Source organism: Mus caroli, chromosome 2, assembly GCF_900094665.2.
Source record: "Mus caroli chromosome 2, CAROLI_EIJ_v1.1, whole genome shotgun sequence".
NCBI lineage: Eukaryota > Metazoa > Chordata > Mammalia > Rodentia > Muridae > Mus > Mus caroli.
In genome coordinates this window covers 26,059,417-26,084,570 of record NC_034571.1, presented here as the reverse complement: position 1 = coordinate 26,084,570, position 25,154 = coordinate 26,059,417, and the positions used below count along the sequence as shown (strand labels likewise).

General features: G+C 49.5%; 1 protein-coding gene across 4 annotated transcripts; it reads left to right on the top strand.

Annotated features, from left to right (window-relative positions):
- Kyat1 (kynurenine aminotransferase 1) lies at positions 1–22,591 on the top strand. 4 transcript variants are annotated; one of them, XM_021156540.2, is made up of 14 exons: positions 1–368; positions 9,431–9,634; positions 13,627–13,685; positions 15,717–15,864; positions 19,356–19,505; positions 19,581–19,667; positions 19,909–20,037; positions 20,423–20,543; positions 20,821–20,897; positions 21,004–21,093; positions 21,201–21,387; positions 21,472–21,551; positions 21,994–22,080; positions 22,181–22,591. In XM_021156540.2, exons 2-14 carry the CDS (start codon positions 9,539–9,541, stop codon positions 22,244–22,246), a joined length of 1,377 nt encoding a protein of 458 aa, XP_021012199.1. In that variant the 5' UTR covers positions 1–368; positions 9,431–9,538; the 3' UTR covers positions 22,247–22,591. The 4 variants fall into 4 exon arrangements, with proteins under 4 accessions (XP_021012199.1, XP_021012200.1, XP_029330112.1 ...); XM_029474252.1 differs by lacking the exon at positions 9,431–9,634 and adding an exon at positions 15,520–15,617 and having other exon boundaries at positions 5–368; XM_029474253.1 differs by lacking the exon at positions 1–368 and adding an exon at positions 15,520–15,617 and having other exon boundaries at positions 9,619–9,634.
- Positions 22,592–25,154: the final 2,563 nt, after the last annotated feature.

Here is a 25,154-nt window from a genome sequence, read left to right as displayed (position 1 = left end):
GCGTCCCTTTCCATACTCGATCCACTCACCAAGGCCCGCCGTTCTCGGCCGCCACGCAGGCAGCCCTAGTCCTGGGTCTGGCTACCCACAGCCAGTCGCGCCGTGGGTCTTTGGCTCCTTGTTTTGTTTATACCGCTTCTTAGGTCTCCGCCCCGGAAGTGATGTCACCGAGCGCAACTGCATGGAGACCCTAGGCTGTCGCTCTGTCTTTAAAGGGAACACTGAGCTTCGCACTGCTTCTGACAGTTCTCCTGAGCTAAGCTGCATCTGGGCGGAAGTAGCCCATCTAGGGCTCGGCCTCTTTAAAGGAACAGACTTCTGCAACCTTGGGAATACGTTTGGGGTCGCGCAGTTGTTCGCTGAAGCAGGTCAGTTCCTGGTTGCCGTGCGGGGTTTCATCTAGATCGTGTGTTGAACTTAGCTGGTTTGCGAGTGCTGTAGCTCTTTGATCCATGTGCTCCTGTTTGTATGTGGTGTGTAGCTTCTCTGAAAGAAGGATCTACCCCCTGAGAAAAACTTGCACCCGCGGTCTTGGCAGCTCTGCACTCAGTCACAGAACCAGTTAAGCTAGCTCTCTCTGCACCCACGACCACTCTCCCAAGGTAGTCCTGGCCAAGAAGATGCAGACTTCGCTAACGGAGAATTGCCTGCAGAGCTAGCGCCAATAGTCTCTATGGGTCCTTCTGGGTTCTGTCGGTTCCCTGGCTGCACGGCAATTGGATTCATGTACTAATGTGGGACAACTTCCAAGATAACTTAGGTTAAAATAATAATAATAATAATAATAATTTTAAAAAGTGAATGGGACAGAAAGAATAGCCTTCAGTCCTACTGAAGCCTGCTATGGTCAGATGTGCAAAACCCACGTTCTACTAGGCATATCACAGACATGCCACATGATCTGCAGGAAAAATGGGGCTGAAAGAGGCTGAAAGAGAGGGTGAACGAAAGAGAACAGGGCTGTCCCGCATAGGTGGACTCCAAGGCTCACAGTCCTCCATAGACCTGGAGTATCATCCATGAACAAATGTGACCACAATGGTAGACACCAGGGTGGCCCCACGGGTGGGTTCACCGTTTTATACACATCAGTTCTGTTTACCAATGGGTGAGGCACGGAGTTTGGAAAAGAATTACCACAGATGCTCACTCCCCTCCCACCCGCAGGAGGGTTTGAAGACACCAGGTCTCTCCCTCTGCTTCCTGGGAGCCTTAGCACTAATTTTTGGATCTCCTGTGTAGTCGACCTAGTAGGGAGCTCAGGGTCTCACAGCGAACAGGACACTGTTTCCACCCTATGTTTCTGTGAGAGCAACGGACAACCTGGCAGCCAGTTCCTGTACTGAAAACTTTTTTTTTAAGATTTATTTTATTTATTTTATGTAGCTGTACAGATGGTTGTGAACCTTCTTGTGGTTGTTGGAATTGAATTTAGGATCTCTGCTCGCTCCAGCCCAAAGATTTATTTATTATTATAAATAAGTACACTGTAGCTGTCTTCAGACACATCAGAAGGGGGCATCAGATCTCATTATATATAGGTGGTTGAGCCACCATGTGGTTGCTGGGATTTGAACTCAAGACCTTCAAAAGAGCAGCCAGTGCTCTTACCCGCTGAGCCATTTCACCAGCCCCGTGTTGAAAACTTTTGCATAGTACAAGGAACCAGACTGGGTGAAGTTAGAGGGGGAATTCTCCAAGATTGTGACAGAGAAGTGTGTAGCATGCCTGCCCAGTCTCCCTGAGGATACTAAGGGGCTGGCAAAGAGCACACTGTTAGAGCAGGGCCGGCTGGAGCCCTCCAGTCTAGTTCCTGTGACACGAGTCTTTTTAGCTAAGCCTCAAATCCACCTACTCCTCATCTCCACTTTACCTAGTAACTCAAGACCTGACTCCTGATTGCTAATCCAGATGGGAAGACCAAATGCTCTTTAGCTTGCCCACCTGCACAGACCTTGCAGTCCGTCCACAGAGCACCAGTCCTGGTGATGCAAATAAAGGTGTCACATGTCAGGACAAGGGGCTTTGTCTTCCTGGTTTGGTTTGTTTTGTTTATTGGCTGAATTCTCAAATTGCCAAGGAACAGGAAAACCTTGCTATTAAGAAAGGGCCTGGGCCAGGCAGTGGTGTTGCATGCCTTTAATACCAGCATTTGGGAGGCAGAGGCAGGCGGATTTCTGAGTTCGAGGCCAGTCTGGTCTACAAAGTGAGTTCCAGGACAGCCAGGACAGCTATAGAGAAACCCTGTCTCGAAAAACAATAAATAAATAAACAAACAAACAAGAAAGAAAAGAAAAAAGAGGCCTGACCCTGCCTCTGTGCCAAAAGGCCAAATCACTTCAGCTTAGCAGGAAAAGGCTCATCCCAGTAGAGAGTGGGCCCCACGGACTTGGTGCTCACAGGCAGATCCTGAAAAGTTTCTGCCTCTTGGGGTGGGGGTGGGGGTGGAGTTGAGCTGAATGAAGCTCAGGGCTGGGGATTTCTTGTACTTTGCCTGGACTCTGTTTTTGGATGAGTTCTTTCCTTACCCAGAAGCTCCAACCCTCACCTTCTCTAACTAGAAAATTAGTGGCCTCTTCTCCAAGTCCCTGCTGGACCCCCTACCTCTCTGTTATGTAAAAACTGTCCACAGAATGTGAGTTCAGTTTTGGTTCCACGTCTTACAAAAGGAACAAAAAACAACCTGCCTGCTATTTGTCACACCTGAGCTTGCCACCAATCCCTGTGGCCTGGGACCTGCAGTCAGGCCTGCAGAAGCCACTTCTTTGTCCTCAGCCCTTTCCAAGATCAGGGGCTGGGGTCTCCATCCTGTATGACTTAGCTGTTAGGCTAGCATTTCTTTTGGGGGGCATTTATATTATGGAACCTCTTTTTTACTGCTTAAAAAGGGGGGCTGCGCTGGGCGTGGTGGCGCACGCCTTTAATCCCAGCACTCGGGAGGCAGAGGCAGGCGGATTTCTGAATTCGAGGCCAGCCTGGTCTACAAAGTGAGCTCCAGGACAGCCAGAGCTATAAAGAGAAACCCTGTCTCGAAAAACCAAAAAAAAAAAAAAAGAGATTTTAATTTTACTTTTAATAGTGTGTGTGTGTGTGTGTGTGTGTGTGTGTGTGTACATGATTGGAGGTGAGAGGCATCCAATCTCCCTGGAAGCTGGAGTTACAGGCAGTTGTGTGTGAGCCACCTGGTTTGGCTGCTGGCAGTCAAATTGAGGTCCTCTGCAAAAGCAGTATGGTTCTTAACTGCTAAGCCATCTTGGTAGTAGTCCTGTGAAACAGATTTTTGTGGAAAGCTTGCTGGTTTCCATTTTAATTGGTCTCTTGTCAACTGCAAGTTACTGCATACACACAAGAACCATAGCATGCCCTGGGTTAGACTCTCAGTTTTGTTGGTATCTGTGGTGCCGGGGATCATGATCACACTCTTGGACCTGCTGTACTCATTCTACAGATGGGTAAACTAAGTCAAGACAACCCATGTTCCATAGCTAGTGCAATATTGGAGCTGGGACCATTACATCTAAGGCCAGACTTCAGGTTTTTTTTCCTTGCCATGGAATGGGGACAGGTCTTAACCAAGCTTCTCCCGTCCCAATTCAATGGGCACCGTGGTTAGTGTTGTGTCAATGAGTGGCCATTTTCTGGCAGAGGAAATGTAAACATTCTTCAAGGGACCAGAGCGCCCAACTGGAACAAACTACTTTGCCTTGAATGCCAGGTTCCCCGTGGAGATCAGACTGACCTCAAAGTCACAGAGATCGCCCTGCCTCTGCCTGCTGAGTGTGGGATTAAAGGCATAGACCACAGTACCTGGTGCCTTTAAAAAAAAAAAAAAAAAAAGAAGGTGTATGGTTATTTTGCCTAAATGCATGTCTGTTTGTGTGTGTGTGTGTGTGTGTGTGTGTGTGTGTGTGTGTGTGCAGTACCTATGTAGGCCAGAAGGGGGTGTTGGCTCCCTAGGCTTGGAGTTACCATGTGGCTGCCGGGAGTCAAACCTGAGTCCTGTGGCAGAGAAATCACTGAGCTGTCTCCAGCACCACAACTTTATTCTTTATTTTTTGGCTTTTCCAGACAAGGTTTCCCCGTTCCTGGCTATCCTGCAACTTGCTTGTAGGTCAGGCTAGCCTCAAAATCAGAGGTCCATCTGCCTCTGCTTCTGAATAACTGGGATTAAAGGTGTGCACCACCACTGCCTGGCAAAAGGGAGAGTTTTGTTTTGTTATTTTGGTTTGTCCAGAGACTTTATTCTCTGTTCATCCTAAAGCAAAAGAAACATGGAAACTGCAGACTCAGGACTCAGGCAACTCCTGAGGCCAGCCTGAGTTGGCTCTGCACTCCATCTAGGGTAAACACAGCCTGCTGGACAAGTTGGTACAATGGGGTCAGCAGCCAGGCACAGCTGGAGTCAGCACCAAGTTCTTGAAGCAAGCCAGTGCCGAGGGCCATACATCCACAAGCTTTCCTAAGCCGATGCTGGTGGCCAGTAGCTGGCTAGGGTCAGGGAGGTGCCCCTCCGATCCCTGCCCTGGTGGAGATGTCTCCTTACTGTACCCAAGCACCTGTGCTGCCCCCGTGGCAGAGATTCTCTGGTGGGTTGTTTGTTTGAGACAGGGTACTTCTGTGTAGCCCTGACTAGCCTGGAACCTGCTGTGGAGACCAGGTTGACTTAGAGCTCACAGAGATCGGTATGCTTTGCCTCCCAAGTGCTGGGATTAGAGATGTACACCACCATGCTTGGCTCTATTTTATCTGTCTGTCTGTCTGTCTGTCTACATACTTACTTATTTTTAGCTCATTTATGAGTGTTTTGCCTACGTGTATGCCTGTCTTAGTTAGGGTTTCTGTTGCTGCAATGAAAAACCATGACCAAAAAACAAGTTGGAGAAGATCGACTTTATTTGGCTTACACTTCCATATCACTGTTCATCACTGGAGGAAGTCAGGACAGGAACAAAGCAGGAACCTGGAGCCAGGAGTTGATTCAGAAGCCATGAAAGGGTCTTGTTTCCCCATGGCTTGCTCAGCCTGCTTTCTTCTAGAATCCAGAACTACCTGCCCAGGGTGGAACTACCTACAATGGGCTGGTTCCTCCCACATCAATCACTAATTAAGAAAACACCCACGAGGGGAAAAGAAAGAAAGAAAGAAAGAAAGAAAGAAAGAAAGAAAGAAAGAAAGAAAGAAAGAAAGATAGAAAGAAAGAAAGAAAGAAAGAATCCACTTCCAAGGGTGGGGATGGGAAGGGTGATTTTCATGTCTTTAATCCCAGCACTTGGGAGGCAGAGGCAGGCGGATTTCTGAGTTCGAGGCCAGCCTGGTTTACAAAGTGAGTTCCAGGACAGCCAGGGCTACACAGAGAAACCCTGTCTCAAAAAAACAAAACAAAACAGAAAAACAAACAAACAAACAAAAATTCCTGACTATAGCCTGATCAAATTGAGGCATTTTCTCAGTTGGTGCTCCCTCCTCGCCAGTGACTGTAGCTAGTATCAAGTTAACATCAAATTAGCCAGTGCAGTGTCTGTGTACCATACCCACAGATGCCAGATGAGGACTCCTATTCTCAGGAACTAGAGTTACAGAAGGTTGTGAGCCTCCATGTGGGTGCTGGGAGCCAACCCCAGGATCTCTGCAAGAGCAGCCAGTGCTCTTAACTGCTGAGACATCTCTCCAGCCTCTTATTTTATTTTTTATTCATTTGGGGGTTTTGTTTTTTTATTTTTTTAGACAGTCTCACTTTGTAGCCCTGGCTATGCTGAAAACTCATTAGACTGGCCTCAAACTCAGAGATCCACCTGCCTCTGCCTTCCCAGTGCTGGGACTAAAGGTGTGTGTCACTATCTCACTATCTCCTGGCTCATTTAAAAATTTTTAATTATGAACCCCCACCTCTGTGCGTGTGTGTGTGTTTAGGTGAGGATATCAGATGCCCTGGAGCTGGAGTCCCAAGTGTTTGTGAATCATCTGACACCATCTGACACGGGTGCTAGTAACCCAACTCAGATCCTCTGATAGAGCAACATGGACTCCTAATCCCTGAGCCGCAGTCCAGGCTCCCCACCCAACTCCACCTCCACCCTTTCACCCCACACCTTGTGGATTTTACATCCCATCAAATTCTTTGTGATTTTGAGTAAATGTTCTGACGTATGCCACTGTCACCACAATACGACTGTGACCGACAGTCCTTGGGATTGTGGACATCACTTCTCATTCGTAACCCACTATCCTACCCCCACTCCAACCCCAGGCCACCATTATTTACTTCAAGTTTCTTAGGAGTTCAACGCCTTGCTAAAAATAGAGCCCAGATCACTCATGCCAGACAAGTGCTTTACCAGCAACTGTATCGGAAGACAGCTCCATTGGTAAAGGGCTTGCAGTATTAACCTGAGTTCGATTCCAAGTGGTGTAAGAATAACCCTGGTATACCTGTAGTGCCTCTCGGGGAGGAGGAGATAAGTTAACCTCTGTCCTCCCCCCACCACCACCCCCACAGCCATACACTGCTCCAGTGCACACTGAACACACACTTACAAATCAAACTGGGTGCAAGTCTATATGTCCCCAATCTCAACCCAGAGAAGCCAGGGTTTATAATTCCATAGAGCCTCCTCAAACACTCTTCAACGTAATCATAGCCATTCATTATATTAAGCAGCCTCACAGAGCCTTTGTGATAAGGATAAATTGCAGCTGTCCAGATTTGTTTAAATAACCCTGGCTCTCAACAACACAGTTCAAATGTCAGTGACCATAGAAAGTTAATCACTGATGGTTGCATAACATGAATTTTGTAGTTACTTCTCCCCCACAGATTTCAAGGAAGGATAGATTGCAAAATGACAGGTTACATGGGAGTGGCAACCAGTCATGTCAGGCCCGTTTCCCATGCCAGGGGCTGATTACTCACTGTGTTTGTTCAGGGACAGGCAGCAAAGCATGCTGTCACCAAGTAATAAAACCAGGGGACCCATGTAGCATTTCACAAAATGGAGTATCAGAAGAGAGCATGAGCCAGGAGAGACACAAGTGCAGGTAAACAAGGGACCTGAACATGAGAAGTCACATGTGCGTGGGCCTACGTACCTGATCTTAGGAACAGGAGCACTGGAGCTGTCCTTGTTGGAAACCTTCTAAGTGCAATGAGAGAAACTTGCCAAACGTACTCTGACTAGCAGAGCTGAGAGGGCCAGAGAAGATGTAGTTATTCATGTGGTCCATCCTGGACGGAGCCCAGGCCTGGGACACACCAGTGAACGGTTCCGCTATTGAGCTTCAGGCCCAGCCCTTGTTTGTTTGTTTGTTTGTTTGGAGACACAGTCTTAACTATGTAGCTTGGGTTGCCTATGGTTCTGGGGCTGGCAAGATGGCTGAGCAGGTTACAACATCTGCCACCAACTCAGGTAGCCTGAGTTTTATGCCCAGAACCTCCAGAGATGGCTCAGTAGTTAAGAGCACTGACTGCTCTTCCAGAGGTCCTGAGTTCAATTCCCAGCAACCACATGGTGGCTCATAATCATCTATAATGGGATCTGATTTCCCCTTCTGGTGTGTTTGAAGACAACGACAGTGCACTCATATACATGAAATAAATAAATCTTTTTTAAAAAGAGTATTGTCTAAAGCTGAAGAGAATAGGGATTAGGCTTCCAGCACTCAGCTGGGAGCTCACAGCATCTGTAACCCCAGTTAGAGGATGAGGATCCAGGACCCTCCTCCGGGTTCCCATTTCATGCCTGCAGTACACAGGGGTCTATGCAGACAGAATACGCATACACATAACAAAGACATTTGCAATCTTCCTGCCTCAGCCTCCTGAGGGTTATTGGTGTCCACCCATCCCTAGCTCAGATTTTTGCTACTTTAGCTCATACATGTAGTCATATGAGATACTGTGTTCATTCTTTCATTGACTTATTCTCTGATATATTACATCCTGACTATAGTTTCCCTCCCTCCTCTCCTCATTAGAAAAAGGGCAGGCTCCCAGAGATATCACCCAAGATGGCATAGCAAGTTGGACTAAGACCTGCACCTCCCCTCCTAGTAACGCTGGTCAGGGAACCCAGAAGGACAAGGTCCCCAAAACAGGCAAAGTGGTCAGAAAGAGCTCCTCCCTCCCCGCTCCATCTGTGAGGAGTGAGTCCCACAAAAACACCAAGCGACACAACTATAAAAATACGTAGAGAGACTAGGTTAGACCAATGCAGGCTCCCTGATTGTCAGTTCAGTCTCAATGAGCCCCCCCCCCCAAAGAAATGATTCCCAATGATATCTGCTATCCTCATAGACAGGAGCCTGGCATCATCACCATCAGAGACGCTCGCTCTATCCAGCAAGTGATGGCAGCAGATTCAGAGACCCACAACCACACATGAGGTGGAGCCCATGAATACTGATGGAGGAGAGGGAAAGATTGTAGGAGCCAGAAGGGTCAGGGACCACAGAAAACCCACAGCATCAACCATGATGAATTCATCCCTTGATACATGGTGTGAGGCAGTGTCTCACCATGTAGTCAGTCCAAGCTGACATATGTAGTCAAGGCTGGCCTCAAACTTCCAATCTCCTTGCTTTAGTCTCCCAGATGTCAGGATTACAGGCATGCAACATGAAGCCCACTCTGAAGCCATTCTTTTCTGTGTAGCTGTTGTAAAGGGAGATCTCAGAAATGGTTATTCTTTGGCTCAGCACCCTCAAATAGATCCAGGGAGTGTAGCTGGTCTCTGCTACTTTGTGGGTTTTTCTTCTCCCCCCATCCTCTATCCCCTCCCCTCATCTCATATTTTTCACCAGAGAGGAGAAAAAGAAAGATAAAGGGGGCTGGGCGGTGGTGGCGCACGCCTTTAATCCCAGCACTCGGGAGGCAGAGGCAGGCGAATATCTGAGTTCGAGGCCAGCCTGGTCTACAGAGTGAGTTCCAGGACAGCCAGGGCTATACAGAGAAACCCTGTCTCGAAAAACCAATAATAATAATAACAATTTTGACTGCTAAAACTATGTTTTTACATTTGCTTAGTCAGCCAGCTTCCTTATCTGGCCCTGTACTTTGCCTGCTAGTACAGTTTGGAAAGTCCTTTTGCAGGGGGAAGGTACTGGGTGGTCTTGAATTCATTTTGGATATTACAGTTCATTATGCTAAGCAGGAATGCTGAGTATGCATGCGTGTGTGTTTGTGCATGTGTGTGTGTGTGTGTGTGTGTGTGTGTGCGCACGCGCGTGTTTCCAAAATTGGAGCAGGAGTCTGGGTTTATGCTGTGTTGCTAGCATTTGTCAGTGACCTTCACCTGGGTCATTTGCCGCTGCAGGTGATTTGAACTTCAAAGGGTCATTGAGTGTGACTGAGGTGAGTCACACAATAAAGTACCTGGCAGCAACCCAGTGCACAGTGATTCTATGTTGTTGTTGTTGTTGTTGTTGTTGTTGTTAGAACTGTGTGTGAGACTCAGGCCCTGGCTTGGAGCCATTTTCTGGCCTAGACTGTCTGCCCTTCTGTGCCCCTGGAGGGGAAGTCTGCAGTGCCTTGGATCTGGGAGGCATGTTCAGGAGTGCAGCAGGCCTCTCGGTGCACCTGCTGTGGCCACTCTGGGGAAGGAAGGCTGGAGCCTCACTCAGCCGGTGCTTGCACCAGTCTGTAAGTGTCCTGCATCCACTCACCCATGTTCACAGCCCTGGAGGGGAGGGTCCTGGGGTCTGGCTTGGTCTTGCCTTTAAAGCTGTGCATGAGCCCCCTCTTCCAGAGTCTTTCTAGACTACAGCTGGCTTGTCTCTCCCTTGGTCCTGCTTCTCTCATCTGGAACTTAGCTCTGCATGGATGCTTGTATGTTGGGTACTGCCTGCCCATGGTTAGCCCAGTGCCCAGCCCAGCTCATAGCACAGACTGGGTGCACAATACATCTTGGTTGGCTGATCGTGGTATACACAGCTTGAGAATAGCACTGTCCCCTGATGTATCCATGTATTGACTGCCTTTTGCAAAGGTACTCTTGAGTACCCCAAATTTGTGGAATGACAGTTCTCTCTCCTTCTCAAGGCCATTCATCTCCACTCATTTCTGTTCTTCTGTAAATTTGCGCCCTCCTGCCCTGCTCCCTCCCCAGCCCGGCCAAGCTCCACACTCCCTCTGTTGGGCCTCATCCATCCCCCATCCCGTTATTCATTTACCTCATTCATCTCATCCATAATCTCTCCCTCCCCCCCTCCCCGCCCCCAATCCCAGGTGAATAGCTACCTGGTACACCTGGCTTCATGCCCTTGTCCACAGGGAGAGGCTCTGCTGCAGTGACCAGGGGAAATGCCCATGAAGCTGTAAGTTAGAGACAGGCTCAAACTCAGAAAAGAGGCGGTGTGAAGAGCACCAGTTAGAATCAATCAAAGGCCAAAAAAGAGCCAGAAATACACCAATCAGGCTGGAGACATGGCTCATCAGCTGAAGTACTTTCCACCAATCTCAGTGACATGAGTTTGATGAAGGGACTCACATAGTGGGGAACTAAGGATCAACTCAGGCAAGTTGTCCTCTGACCTCCATACACATGCTGTAACATGTGTACCCCCAGAGAATAAATAAGCTATAGCTTAAAAAAAAAATAAAACCCAGCCAGTCAAATAATGTGATGTCTGTACACATTACCAAACAGAAGCAAACAGAAACTGGGAAGCAGAAGGAGAGAGGAAGATGCTCTGCAAGCCCTGGGTGACACCCTTCACCCTTCCTACAGTGTCATGCATATTAGGCACAAGCAGGGTGTGCATGCATACACATATTAGGGATTAGATACATACATATTAGGGATTCCTGTTCATTTATTAAATGCATGGTGTCATGTAGCACGGCCTGGCCTCAGACTCACTGTGTAGCTGTACATGACCCTCCAAGCCTCCTCCTTCCACGCCCTAAACGCTGGGGTTGCAGGTATGTGCCATCATGCCTGGCTACGTGGTGCTGGGGATTAAACCTAGGAGGCAAGTCCTCTGCCCACTGAGCCCCAGCCCTAGGTATTCAAACAAACAAACAAACAAACTTGTAGCTGGTGGTGGCTGCAGCCACTTTTGTGGCAGAGGCAGGAGAATCTCTGTGAGTTCAAGGCCAACCTGGTCTACAGCACAAGTTCCAGGGCAGCCAGGGAAACACAGAGAAACCCTGCCTCAAAATAAAATAAAATAAAATAATAAAAAATTTGAGCCGGAGCCGGGCGTGGTGGCGCACGCCTTTAATCCCAGCACTCGGGAGGCAGAGGCAGGCGGATTTCTGAGTTCGAGGCCAGCCTGGTCTACAGAGTGAGTTCCAGGACAGCCAGGGCTATACAGAGAAACCCTGTCTCGAAAAACCAAAAAAAGAAATTTGAGCCGGGTGTGGTGGCGCACACCTTTGATCCCAGCACTCAGGAGGCAGAGGCAGGCAGATTTCTGAGTTTGAGGCCAGCCTGGTCTACAAAGTGAGTTCCAGGATAGCCAGGGCTACACAGAGAAACCCAGTCTCCAAAAACCAAAATAAACCAAAAAAAAAAAAAAAAAATTGTAACACTTAGCACATCCTGTGTTTTATTGATATTAGTATATTCTATCACTAACCATTCTTTTAAATTGTGATTGTGTCCTATATTTTTTAATCATAAGAATAAAGTATTTAGCTGGATAGTGGTTGACATCTGGAATTCCAGCGCTTGGAATGACAGGCCTGGCAGAGGCTAAAACACTGCTGTGGGTTCGAGGTCACCCTGAACCTCAGTGCAGCATTCAGACCAGCCAGAACTATAAAGTGAGACCCTGTCTCAAAATGCAGCAGCAACAACAAAAGCAACACTTAACTAAGCTTGATGGCTCATATTTGTAATCCCAAGACTTAGGAGACTGAAGCAGGAGGATTGCCACAACTTTGAGTCAGCCTAGGCTAAAAAGAAAGAGAAAGAATCCTGTCTCAAATATATACATATACATATCAGAGAAAATTTTTTGGCAGAAGCAGGAGGATTTCTATGAGGTTAAGGCTAGCTCTGTTTACATAGTGAGTTCCAGGCAAGCCAGGGATACATAGTGAGAACTTGTCTAAAAAATTCAAAGATTGGGGCTGTAGAGAGAGCTCAGAGGTTGAGAGCTCTGGCTGTTCATCCAGACGACCCAGGTTCAATTCCCAGCAGCCACAGGACAGCTCACAGCTGTCTATAGGGATCTGTCAACCTCACACCAATGCATTAAAAAAATAATAAAATAAATAAGTTGAAAAATAATAAGTAAAGTCAGGCAGTGGTGGCGCATGCCTTTAATCCCAGCACTTGGGAGGCAGAGGCAGGTAAATCTCTTTTTCTTTTTCTTTTTTTTTTTTCGAGACAGGGTTTCTCTGTGTAGCCCTGGCTGTCCTGGAACTCACTCTGTAGACTAGGCTGGCCTCGAATTCAGAAATCTGCCTGCCTCTGCCTCCCGAGTTCTGGGATTAAAGGCGTGCGCCACCACGCCCAGCCAAGTGAATTTCTGAGTTCGAGGCCAGCCAGTTCTACAGAGTGAGTTCCAGGACAGCTAGGGCTACACAGAGAAACCCTGTCTCAAAAAAAAAAAAAAGAAGAAGAAGAAGAAGAAGAAGAAGAGAAGAGAAGAGAAGAGAAGAGAAGAGAAGAGAAGAGAAGAGAAGAGAAAGAAAAATAATAAATAAAGGAGAAAAAGTAAAGTATTTGCTAATTAACTTATCAACAAAAATCACCCTGACATTTTGGATGTAATGATGTAGTCTCAGGACTCTTCTGAGCTCAGTGGTCTACACTGTGAGTGCTAGACATTACATCATCCAGGATTCAGCGGAAGGGCAGGGCACAAAGCTGGCAAAGATTCTGTGTGCCATTGTCAGGAGTCTCAGACTGCTGTGAAGCCTTCCTTACCACACATGGCCTAAGGCTTCTCCAGGGCAAGGTCTGGTGCCAAGACTGCTGGCACAAGTGCTGTGACAGGGTCCACAGTAGCTTCTCTGAGCCTCTGTGTGCCTCTGGCCCTCCTATGCCTTGTGGGTGCTATGGGGACTTAGCAGATCCTGACCGACCATCATGATCTCCCATTGGCCTCCACTGGAGTGGCCTAGCTTTGTTCCTTCCTGGGCCTGAGTGAGCAAGCCCCTCACCAGAGCTCCAAGTTGGCCTGGAGGCAGCAGTCCTGAGTCCTGCTGTGTGGCTTTGAATACATCACCCCCTCTGCCCACTGCAAGCTGTCATCTGTACAAGGAGCCCAGCCAGAGTGTACACATCCTAAGTGTGTGTACAAGCCTAGGAAGGCCTTTGCCAGTGCAAGTGCCATTGTTCCTGGGACCATCCTCCTCCCTCCATACCCCTTTTCCTAGCCCTCAGCCCTTCTGGGGTCACCTGTAACCTGGCCATCGTCTCTGTCTTAGGACTGGTGGACTCCCTGCTCACAGCCTCCCTCAGGTGGGTGGTAGAGGCTGGAAGGGTGATGGAGCCCTTGGAGGAGTCAGCAGGGATAGGCTAGGAGAACAGGTCCCAGCTAGCTGGGCCACCTGAGGCTGGGTCTACACCCATTTCAAAAGTCCAAGGGTGGGGCTATGATCTTAAAGCTGCTGTCTGGGGTTGCTCACACGACACACCAGGAAGATTCTCACACTGGACTTCCCTCCTTTGTACCCAGCTCACCATGGCCAAACAGCTGCAGGCTCGAAGGCTGGAAGGGATCGATCACAACCCCTGGTGAGCTGACGGGTTGGGGATGTGTCTGGGTGTCCTTTCTCCCATGGGCTGACAATCTCTGACTTGTGTAACTCAGTGTACCCAAAATGTGTGTGACAGCCACAGCACAGGAGAGGCAAGATAGTGGGCTAGCCTCAAATCTCTGAGTGTCCCCCACCTGGCTGGGCAGGAGACACTGGTACAAACTGGAAATGGTTTTCTCTCCCTGAGGGACCTTGTGGACTGGCAATGACTCCCAATCAGACAGCAGGCCATGGCTTCCACAGATGATAGCTGATCCTCCATATGGCTTCCGTACATCTGGGATTCATCCCATTGGAAATCAAAAACATGTTTTAAAAAGCATCCTGCCGGGCGTGGTGGCGCACGCCTTTAATCCCAGCACTCGGGAGGCAGAGGCAGGCGGATTTCTGAGTTCAAGGCCAGCCTGGTCTACAAAGTGAGTTCCAGGATAGCCAGGGCTATACAGAGAAACCCTGTCTCAAAAAAAAAAAAAAAAAAAAGCATCCTTGTGGCTGGAGAGATGGTTCAGCGGGTGTAAGGACCTGTGGCGTCTGCTAGCGTACCTACCTGGGTTCAAATCCTAGAACATATTATTTTTAAAAAGCTGGGCATGGCCATGTCTCGTTGTATTCCCAGTGCTGTGGCAAACAGAAACAGAAGGGCTGCTGGGCTTGCTGTGCTGCTCAGCATCCTAGCTCCAGGTTAGCAAGAGACCTTACATCAAAGGAATAGGAGGGTCATAGCTCAAGATGCTTGTCCACCTCCTCTGGGTAATGCACATACACACACACACATGCTATGCACACACACAGACGTGTGTACACTCACAAAAAGGAAAATGTACACTCTTACCTAACACATACAGTTCTTCTTGCCCTCAGTCACTAACAGCTCTTTATATGCACACGCATGCACGCACGCACACACAGCCAAACAGTGCTATAGCTCCTCTGTCCAGTCCATGTCCTGCCATGTCACACAACAACAGGGCTTAGACCGACAACACTGCCCGTCGCACAGAGCCAGGCCCAGACACATGTTGTGGTCTGTGCTTGTGACTATTTGGCTGTTAGTTTGGAGCTGGAAGGATGGCCTGTTCAAAAAAGTGGTGACCTTTGAGGTGTTAGGGCCTGAGTTTGGGTCAGCTAACTGTGGTGGCGCTCATCTGTAATCCCAGCATGAGTGTGGTTTACTCAGTGGAATTCCAGACCAGTGAGGCACCTTGCCTTAAACAAAGAGATAGAAGGAGCCAGAGGAGGAGTGGCACCAAGGCTGTCCTCTGACCTTCAGATGCACACCTGCCATGCATACAAACATACACAGGCACACATGCAGTTCTGCACGTGTGCACACCTGACTCCCGTGCGCTCCTCCTGGGGGTCACCAGAGCAGTGCACAGGACTCAGAGAGCGTGCCCTACCTACCTCAGGAGCTCACTATGAAGGCCACGGCACAATGGGACAGCCTGGCGTTGCCTGGCACTCAGCTCTGTGGCCCCAGAGGGGCCCAGACCATAGTCAGTCACACAGCCCACCGGGTGGCAATGTGAGTCAGGTGTTGCACACTTTTCTGGGGACAGATGTAACAGGTTAGGCCATCCTTGTGGGATCTCCAAGTAAAACATCACCACGCCCTGCTCAACTGGTGTCTCTAAGGACTCAGAGCAACCGCGGTGTGTGGCTCACGGGTGGAGCTTTGGCTAGCTTGCCCTCCAGCCACAGGGAGAATGAATGAGAGAAATTTAGGTGATGAGAGAAATTTAGGCTGTGTCATATGACAACCCAGAGTCTCCTGCTTGCCAGCTACACGGTTTTGAATATAAATGTTTCAGACCATAGGTCAAAGTTTGAAGTCTCCTGGGCTAAGCCATATGATTGGTACAGGACCTGGCCACCTTAAAACATGGGAACCACACATGTGGAGGTAGAGGTGTGTTACCTTTCTAAATTGTCCCATGTATGTTCACTCTGACCCGCACACAGGCAGAACAGGTGACCTCCCAGGGTCTGACTCTCTCTTTGTTGCCAGGGTGGAGTTTATCAGACTGTCCAAGGAGTATGATGTCGTGAACTTGGGCCAGGGCTTCCCTGACTTCTCACCTCCAGACTTTGCTGTGCAAGCTTTTCAGCAGGCTACCACGGGGAACTTCATGCTCAACCAGTACACCATGGCGTTTGTGAGTCTCCTGCCTCTCCAGAAGGTCCTGGGGCACTGACACAGCCTGTCAAGGGTCGAGGGACAGAGCCCAGTTCAGCGTCCCTCAGTTACTGAGAGTCCTGTGCCCTGAACCTCAGGTCCAGGGCAGAAGGCAGATGAGGAACCCTCTGATCCAGGCTGTGGGAAAGGAGGAAGTGGCACATGGAAGTAGGAAGGGAGCTTCCAGGAGCAGGTGGTACCTCAACCAACCTGGGAAAGACAGGCTGCCATTGGCATCAGCCTAAATCCCAAGGGCTTTGTGGGGAGCCACACAGTAGACATTTGCCAACACTGGACTACAACAGTGCTTTTTGGGGTTTTTTTTGTCGTTTGTTTGTTTGTTTGTTTGTTTGTTTAAAACAGGGTTTCTCTGTGTAGCCCTGGCTGTCCTGATACTCACTCTGTAGACCAGGCTAGGCTCCAGTTCACAGAGATCTACCTGCCTCTGCCTCCCGAGTTCTGGCATTAGAGGCGTGTGCCACCACTGCTGGGTAGTGTACCCCCCCCCCAAGCTGGGCCTCCGCTCAGAGAAAACCACACCTGATGCAAACTGCAAGAGGTTTTATTATCAGCTAGCTGAGGAGGAACTCCTTCAGCTGTGCAGGGCAGGGAGTTAGAGTGGTAACAGTAGGGGCTTTTAACAGCTAGCTGAGGAGTTGGGAGGAGTTGGACTACAGCTCTTCTCTGCCGGGTGTCCTTGGTAAAATTACAATTATCACATCTCTGGTTGTAAGGTATAGAAACAAAAAGGCTTTTTGCTGGCTATAGAGAACAAAGAGCTTCTTTCTAGCTGTATTTTTAGAGATCAGGGAAAACAAGCTTAGAGGAATGTTTTAGGGGCTTTACCTCCCAGGGAGAAACTCTAAGCTCTAAGTCAGGGTCTCACATTCCCCACTCCTTCTAGTACATAGTTCTAATCTTAGAACTAGGGAAATTAAACCTCTGGCCCAACTGCCAAACAAAGCCAACATGAGGTCGCAGCTTTTGAGAGCCTCAGAAGCCCCTCGAATGAGACTAAAGAGTCTCTGGCCAGAGGTAGGGAGGAGGGAGGGAGGAGGTTCCTGTGCCGCGCCTGGTGAGTGTGAGCAGGGCGGGGCCAGTGGGCCACAGCAGGGCCGGAAGGGGGAGCCAAGCGCGTGAGGGGCTTGTCGGAAGCACCAGGTAGGGTCCTTTCCATCTGTGTTCAAGGTTGCCAGAATGGTGGCGCCGGACCAGGACAGGATCCCCTATTTGAAATTTATGTGGGACCCTCCCAAGGAGAAACTCTAAGTCGGGGACTCACAGTAGAACAGCACTTCTTAAATTTTGCAGTCTCAGTATTGCCTGGAGGGAATTTCCCAACATTTTTTGCAATGCTTACTATTCTTTACCTTGAATGGACTCATCCTGTAATGCAATGCAAGGTAAGGAAGGTTGTCAGTAAGGAATGTATCCTGGACAGCCTTCCAGTCAAAGCGTCGTCAGTCCCTTTGTCCTTTAAAGTCCCCCAGCCCAGGGCCTTGGGGGGCCAGCTCTGTGCAGCTCCTCGCTCCCTTTAGAGTTTCATGCAGTACTGTGCTGACATCATCCCCTGCTTCCTCCACCTCCGCCTGTGCCCAGTGCTCCCTGCACACTCACCAGCTCTTCCTCACTTATCCCAGTTAAAGTGTGTAAGGACACACAACACAATGCGTGCGAAGGCCACTTAGTACTCCTCTGTGTGTAGTGTTTAGGGCTGACCACTTGAGACTAGATAACCTATGAGGGCTCACCACTGGGAAAGAGTGATTCTCTTAGCACCAGTGATTGGGCAGCACCTTGTGAGACGGCCCACATCCGTGTTGGCATGTCAACTGGTTTTGTTCTTGTGCAGGTTTTGTTTAGGCAGCTTCCCTGTCCTGTATAGAAGACACTGTCCCAAGCAGACCTCCTTGTCCTTGGCTCCTACAGTCTTCCCACCCACTCTTCTGTGATGTCCCCAGCCTTAGGTGTAGGAGTTCCAGTGTAGATGTATCAGGTGGAGCTTTGTTCTCTGAATTTCCTCACATCTTTTAATGGCTATTTCTCTTTCATTACCCAGATGTGCCATGTGTTAATTACCGAGTCTATCTAATTAGTGGGCTGCTTCCAATGGCTGTTATAAACATTGCCAGTTTATCTTTAAAAGCATATATGTCTTTGTTGTTGTTGTTGTTATTATTGTTATTATTATTTTGGTTTTTCGAGACAGGGTTTCTCTGTGTAGCCCTGGCTGTCCTGGAACTCACTCTGTAGACCAGGCTGGCCTCAAACTCAGAAATCCGCCTGCCTCTGCCTCCCAAGTGCTGGAATTAAAGGCGTGTGCCACCACTGCCCAGCTTGTTACATTATTTTAAATATCCATTTTTGTTATTTTTAATTGTGTGTGTTTGTGTGTGGGTCTATGCACATGATTGCAGGTGCCCCTGAAGACCAGAGGTGGCAGATCCCTCTGGAGCTGCAGTTACAAGTGGTTGTGGAACTGTCTTACATGGGTGCTGGGAATTGAACCCAGGTCCTCTGAAAGGACAAGATATGCTTTTAGCCACTGAGCCACCTCTCCATCCCATAGGATAAACTTGCAGGTAAAATTAATGACTTGAAAGTCAAATATGAAGCCGGGCACACTCCTTTAATCCCAGGACTTGGGAGACAGAGGCAGGTGGATTTCTGAGTTTGAGACCAGCCTGATCTACAGAGTGAGTTCCAGGACAGCCAGGGCTACACAGAGAAACCCTGTCTCGAAAAAACAAAATAAAAACAAACAAACAAAAAGAGATGCAGTGGCAGGTGGATCTCTGAGAGTTTGGTCCCTAGATTCCACATGGTAGATGAAGAAAGCCACTCCTAAAATGTTGTCTCTGACTGCCATATGTGTGGTGGTATACATATGTGTGTACACACTTGTATATACACACACACACGCACACATACACTAAATAATTTTTTCTTTTGAAGTAGGGTCTCTCTATGTAGTCCTTGCTCTCCTGGAACTCACTCTGTAGACCTGGCTGGCCTCAAACTCAAATGTCTGCCTCTGCTTCCTCAGTTGCTGGGATTATAGGCGTGCACCACCACTCCTCTCCGAATAAATGTTTTGTTGTTGTTATGTTGTTTAAAAAGGAAAAAAAACCCATGCTATTCCTGCATCTCATTCCCTACGACCTTGGGCAAGACAGTTTCTTCGGCATTCTATTTTGTAATGCACCTCAACAAATAATCTGTGGTCCCAGGGCTGCGGGGGATCAGGTAGGCACACAGGGAAGTGTGGGTTTCTGCTGCCCTGCTGTGCTGTAGAAGGAGACAGCCACAATGTCAGCTTCCCCCACATACCAGCTCTGGGTCTGACTCCATGGCCAGGCTGCTAGAGGAGATGAAACAGGTTCAGCCCAAGGAAGCTGACTTCTGCCTGGGTCTAGCTGAGCTGGTGCAGTCACGGCTGATGCTGAATGCCTGACCGTGCTGTTCTGGCAGGGTTACCCTCCACTGACAAAGATCCTGGCAAGTTTCTTTGGCAAGCTGCTGGGACAGGAGATGGACCCACTCAAGAATGTGCTGGTGACAGTGGGAGCCTACGGGGCCTTGTTCACAGCCTTTCAGGCCCTGGTGGATGAAGGAGACGAGGTGAGAGGTGACATCTGAATGGGAGGGAGGAACTCAGGGCAGTGCTGACCCCAGCTAATCTGACCCTTGAACCAGGTCATCATCATAGAACCTGCTTTTGATTGTTACGAACCCATGACAATGATGGCTGGAGGTTGCCCTGTGTTCGTGTCCCTGAGGCCGGTAAGGAATGCCAGGTGGTTATGGGTAGGCCAAGGCTGGTAAGGTTTCCTGGGTGGGTATGGGTGGGTTGAGGGACTCAAGGTATGAGCTGAGCTAAATCCTGGGACATGGGAAGGGAGTCCCCTGAACTGGGCAGATGGAGGTAGAGCCCAGAGCTGAGATGAGAGAAATGGGGACAGATGCGAAGGGAGATGAGCTGCGGTCAGGAAAGTAAATACTGCTCCCTCCGCATCCCCCGCAGAGTCCTGCTCCTAAAGGGCAGCTGGGATCCAGCAATGATTGGCAGCTGGATCCCACAGAACTGGCCAGCAAGTTCACACCTCGCACCAAGATCCTGGTCCTCAACACACCCAACAACCCTCTGGGAAAGGTACCAGGGGGTCCATTCAGAGATCTCTGCAAGCAGACTTTTCCTTCTGATCTTGAACGTGAACTCTCTCAGGCCTCAGTTTCCCTGCATGAAGTGGGAGGGAGGTCTGAATGTCTGAAACTCTGAGGACCAATCCTCCCAGAGGTGTGAAGGCTTGTGCGTATGGGCTGAGTGCTTTGGAACAGTGACTTTATCTGTCTATGCAGTGGGATCCAGACGTAGCCAATCCTACAGAGTCATTATTGCAGAGCTAGACGCAATACTGACCAATAGTGCAAAGAGATGGTCCAGAGAAACTCTGAGACCTGGTATAGTCTTGCACTCTAAGCAGGCTCTGCCCTTGGGGACAGTCCCAGCTGCACACCTGTGACCTTGGCTCCCACAGGTATTCTCTAAGAAGGAGCTGGAGCTGGTGGCTGCTCTGTGCCAACAGCATGATGTCCTGTGCATCTCTGATGAGGTCTACCAGTGGCTGGTCTATGATGGGCACCAGCACGTCAGCATTGGTGAGCCAGGCCAGCTGGGAGCAGCCTAAGCCTGGGGATCAGGCCCCAGGGCTGTGGAACTGTGCACTGGTGTGACTGTGGGCAGGGGCTTCCCCTCCCTGAGCTCTGAGGAGTGCAGTCGCATCTGCTTCCCAAGCCTGTCAGGAGCAGGAAATGGATGGGTCCTGTCAAGAGCCTAGAGGATAAATCCTCAGTTAAGAGACCATGCTTGTCCCTGGGTCGCTTCCCTCCACCTTGCCCATTTCAGCATTTGCTCTTTCTTCTTGGCCTCGGGTAGCCAGCCTCCCTGGCATGTGGGATCGGACGCTGACCATCGGCAGTGCAGGCAAAAGCTTCAGTGCCACTGGCTGGAAGGTAAGTGTGCCCACGTAGCAGGCAGTGGTGGCAGCGGTGGCAGCAGCAATGGGAGGGTGGTGAGAGGCCTCCTCTGGTCCTGAGACCCTACTGTCTCCTGGTCTAGGTGGGCTGGGTCATGGGTCCAGATAACATCATGAAGCACCTGCGGACTGTGCACCAGAACTCTATCTTCCACTGCCCCACCCAGGCCCAGGTGAGAAGGGCAGGAAACCCCATGGTCTGGGAAGGTGCCAGAAAGCCCCCCAGACAGATCATAGCTGACCCATCACATCAGTCCATCTGTCCATCTGCCTTGTTTAGGCTGCAGTAGCCCAGTGCTTTGAGCGGGAGCAGCAACACTTTGGACAACCCAGCAGTTACTTTTTGCAGCTGCCACAGGCCATGGGCCTGAACCGAGACCACATGATCCAGAGCCTGCAGTCAGTGGGCCTCAAGCCCTTGATCCCCCAGGGCAGCTACTTTCTCATTGCAGACATCTCAGACTTCAGTGAGTGGGTCTGGCCATGTCACTCAGGGTTTGGGAAGGTACCAAAGTTGGTGAGGACTCAGCACAACCTCTTTTGTTGCCCAGAGAGCAGCATGCCCGACCTGCCTGGCGCTATGGATGACCCTTATGATCGACGCTTTGCCAAGTGGATGATCAAAAACAAGGTAGGCTGGGCTCCTGCCAGGGCCAGGAGATGTAGTTGCACGGGTCATGTGCCTGGTCCAGTCGAGGGACGCCAGCCCAACCTTTTCCACGACTCCTGCTACAAGGCTGGTTCACTTGAATAAGGAAGCTATGCTGGCTCCAGGAGGCCCTGCCCCTCTCTGAGCCCGGCCTTCCCTCCTAGACACTGAGGACCTAGCCCATCTGCTGTGAATCCTGCTCAAACCTCTGAGGTTCAAACATAGTTCTTCCCAGCTCTGCCCAGGCATGCTGCAGAGTCTGTTCTGTCTGCACCCTGGGAGGAGCCTAGTGTGATGCCACACAGTGGTCTCTCCTGACCAGCACAGGAGATGGAGGGGACACACCCAGCCTTCTTCTGTCCCTGAGCTGATGGCTTAGCTCTCAAGGCTATACACAGATGTGGTCTTCCTCGTTTGTCCTCAGGGCCTGGCGGCCATCCCTGTCTCCATCTTCTATAGCCGGCCCCATCAGAAGGACTTTGACCACTATGTCCGATTCTGTTTTGTGAAGGTGAGAGAAAGCCGGGGGTGGGGGTGGGGGGGTGGAGAAGGCTGCTGGGCCTGGCTAACCACTGGATGGGGCGAGAGAAGGCTCAGTGTGTATCTTGCAGGAAAAGACCACACTCCAGGCCATGGATGAGAGGCTGTGCAGCTGGAAAGGAGAGCCCCAACCCTGAGGCGCTCAGCCCCACCTCCAACACGCAGGGCCCAGCTGTGTGACTGGGCATGTTTCCAGGAAATAGGCCATCTCTTGGGGGTTTCAGCCGTCTTACCCAGTGTCTGGACTGCTGTATTGGGTTGGGGGCCAGTTCTGGGCCTTAGTCTGCGCCTCTGTAGGTTCTTGTAGAGCCTTGGTTGTTTCTGGCCTCTCTGCCTAGGACAGGAAAGGATGGAGGATCAGGCCTGGAGCCCCAGCCCCACCTTAGCCCTGCTGAGGCTCTGTGGCCTTTCCACCTCCTCTCCTGTGACCTCATGGTGTTGCTACTGTTCCTAATAAAGTTTTAAGTTATTAGAACCCTCAAGGCAGCTTCTCTCTTCCTTTGGACGGCTGGACAGGGCTTGGAATAGCTTGAAACACCATTTTTGAGGGGGGAGGAGGGGCATGAACTAGAAACTTGGAAGTCATCTAAAGTCACAGGGCTTTTCATGGCAATCCAAATTCAGCTCCAAGCTGTCTGCTATGTTCCTCACACTCATGTTGCATGTTGCAGGCTGGGTTGGTGTGTTCATGTGTGTGAACAGGAATGGCTCCTTGGAGTCAGTCATCTTCACAGCGATGCAAGAACAGCCTCATAGATAGCAGCACAGAGGCAGGAGGTGCATCTGTGATCAGCCTCACTGGTCCCCGTTTACCTGCGATCCCAACAGCCTGTTGAGGAGGGAGTGTGGGGAACGGCAGAGTCCAGGAGCCCCTACTTCCACCCCTTGAACTTGTGATCCTCCTGCTTCTGTTTGCAGAGTCCTGAGAGTACAGCATGTTCCATGCCTGGCTTAGAAATGGGACTCGAACTGGGCAGTGGTGGTGCACGCCTCTAATCCCAGCACTCAGGGAGGGCAGAGGCAGGCAGATTCTGAGTTCGAGGCCAGCCTGATCTACAGAGTGAGTTCCAGGATAGCCAGGGCTACACAGAGAAACTCTGTCTTGAAAAACCAATAAAAAAAGAAAAAAAGAAAAGAAATGCGATTCGGTCCCTAGTCATGGTTCCACTAAAGCAACTGTAGTCCCCAAATCCCTCCAGGAGGCCACGCTAGAAGCCAAGTCCATATGTAGAACAAACTCAGGCATTTCATTCATATCTGTTCTCCAGCCTACAGAAATGATGGGGTCATCAGGTATAAGAACTAAAAAAAAAAATGTTTTCCCCTGGTAAGGAATCCCTAGAACATTAGGTTCTAGGATCAGAGTCATTTCTGTTAATCATAAAACCTCCTTTGGACCCGTGTGTACTGCAGAGCCGTGAGCCTGCCCCTCCCTCCCTCCTGTCCGGGATAGGGTGGGGCTGGACTTGCCGCTGAATCCCAAGGCCAACGATGTTTTTCTTCTCCGAGGTTTCCAGGGAAAGCCAGTGTCACTCACTCACTGTAGCCCAGGTTGGCTTCAAGCTCGTGGCAATCATCCTGCCTCCCTCCTAAGTGTAAGGATGAGAAGCCTGAGCTCTCAGTTCTGGCTGGATTTTGTGTTTTGTTTTGTGGGCAGTGCTGAGGGGTGAACTCATGGCTTTGCATGTGCATGGCGAATGCTGTACCACTGAGCTCCACCCAGCCATGGGCAGTGAGTAAATCCAATACACATATGTAATAAACCTGTCAAAAGACTGTCAGTGACCATAGCTCCTGAGTAATGACACAGACATTATTATTTATTATAGCCAGGCCTTAGCTTAGGCTATTTCCCAACTAGCTCCTATAACGTAATTAACCGGTTTATTCTGATCTAAGTTCTGCCCCTCGGCCCTCCATCCTCTCTCTTCAGTACCAGCACAAGCTTCTTCCTCAGCATCTGGCTGTTGAATCTCCAGCGTCTGGCTCTTTCCCAGAGTTCCTATCTCTGCCCAGAAGTTCTGCCTTATCCTCTCCCACTTTGCTATAAGCTGTTCAGCTCTTTATTAAACCAATCAGAAAGTGATGGAGATGTTTACAGAACACAGAAAGGGGTGGTGCTTCATAAAAGTAACAATACCAAAGGCCATTCTGTGCTCACGTCTCCGAAGGAGTGCCGTGGGGGGGGGGACACCCTCTCCCCTCATCCCCACTCCCCCCCTACAGAAATCAGCATTTGAATAATACAAAGACATTCTTTACACAAGGCACAGAGAGTTTATCCCAACAAAACACAAACTTAGTTTAAAGATCTAATTTTCTTTCATTTGCTGTTCTGGAATCAAGTGACAGACAACTGTTCTGTAAAACAGAAGAGGGGATGGGCTGGAGAGATGGCTCAGTGGTTAAGAGCACCAACTGCTCTTCCAAAGGTCCTGAGTTCAAATCCCAGCAGCCACATGGTGGTTCACAACCATCCGTAATGAGATCTGACACCCTCTTCTGGTGTGTCTGAAGATAACTATAGGGTATTTAGATATAATAATAAATAAATCTTTAAAGAAAAATAGAAGAGGGGAGGAGTTTGATGGATTCACAACCACCTGTAACTCCAGTTTCAAAGGACCCTGGGCTCTGTGGGCATTGTACACACATAACACTGGGTATCAAACCAGGACCTCAATGCTAGACATGCACTCTAACTCTGGGCTGCATCTCAGCCATGAATTGTCACTGGAACATACTGGGTATTGTTGGGGACCGAGAATCACCTCACAAGCCACAGGAGCACTGATCTCAGTCTGAGACAGCTTATTGAGCATTCGCCCCAGGACCACGGTCAAGGCCACAGTTCAGACATTGAGTTAAGATCCTACAGGGCTTTTAAGCATAAAATCCACAAGCATCTGTGCCAAGTTATTTCACTGATCAGGATTTAGGGCTGGGGATTTCCTTAGGAAACTCTCTTTGTGGTATACCTCTCCCGTTCACGTTGGTTGGGGTATTCAACTGGGAAAGGGGACTTGACTTGTCTTTTTTTTTTTT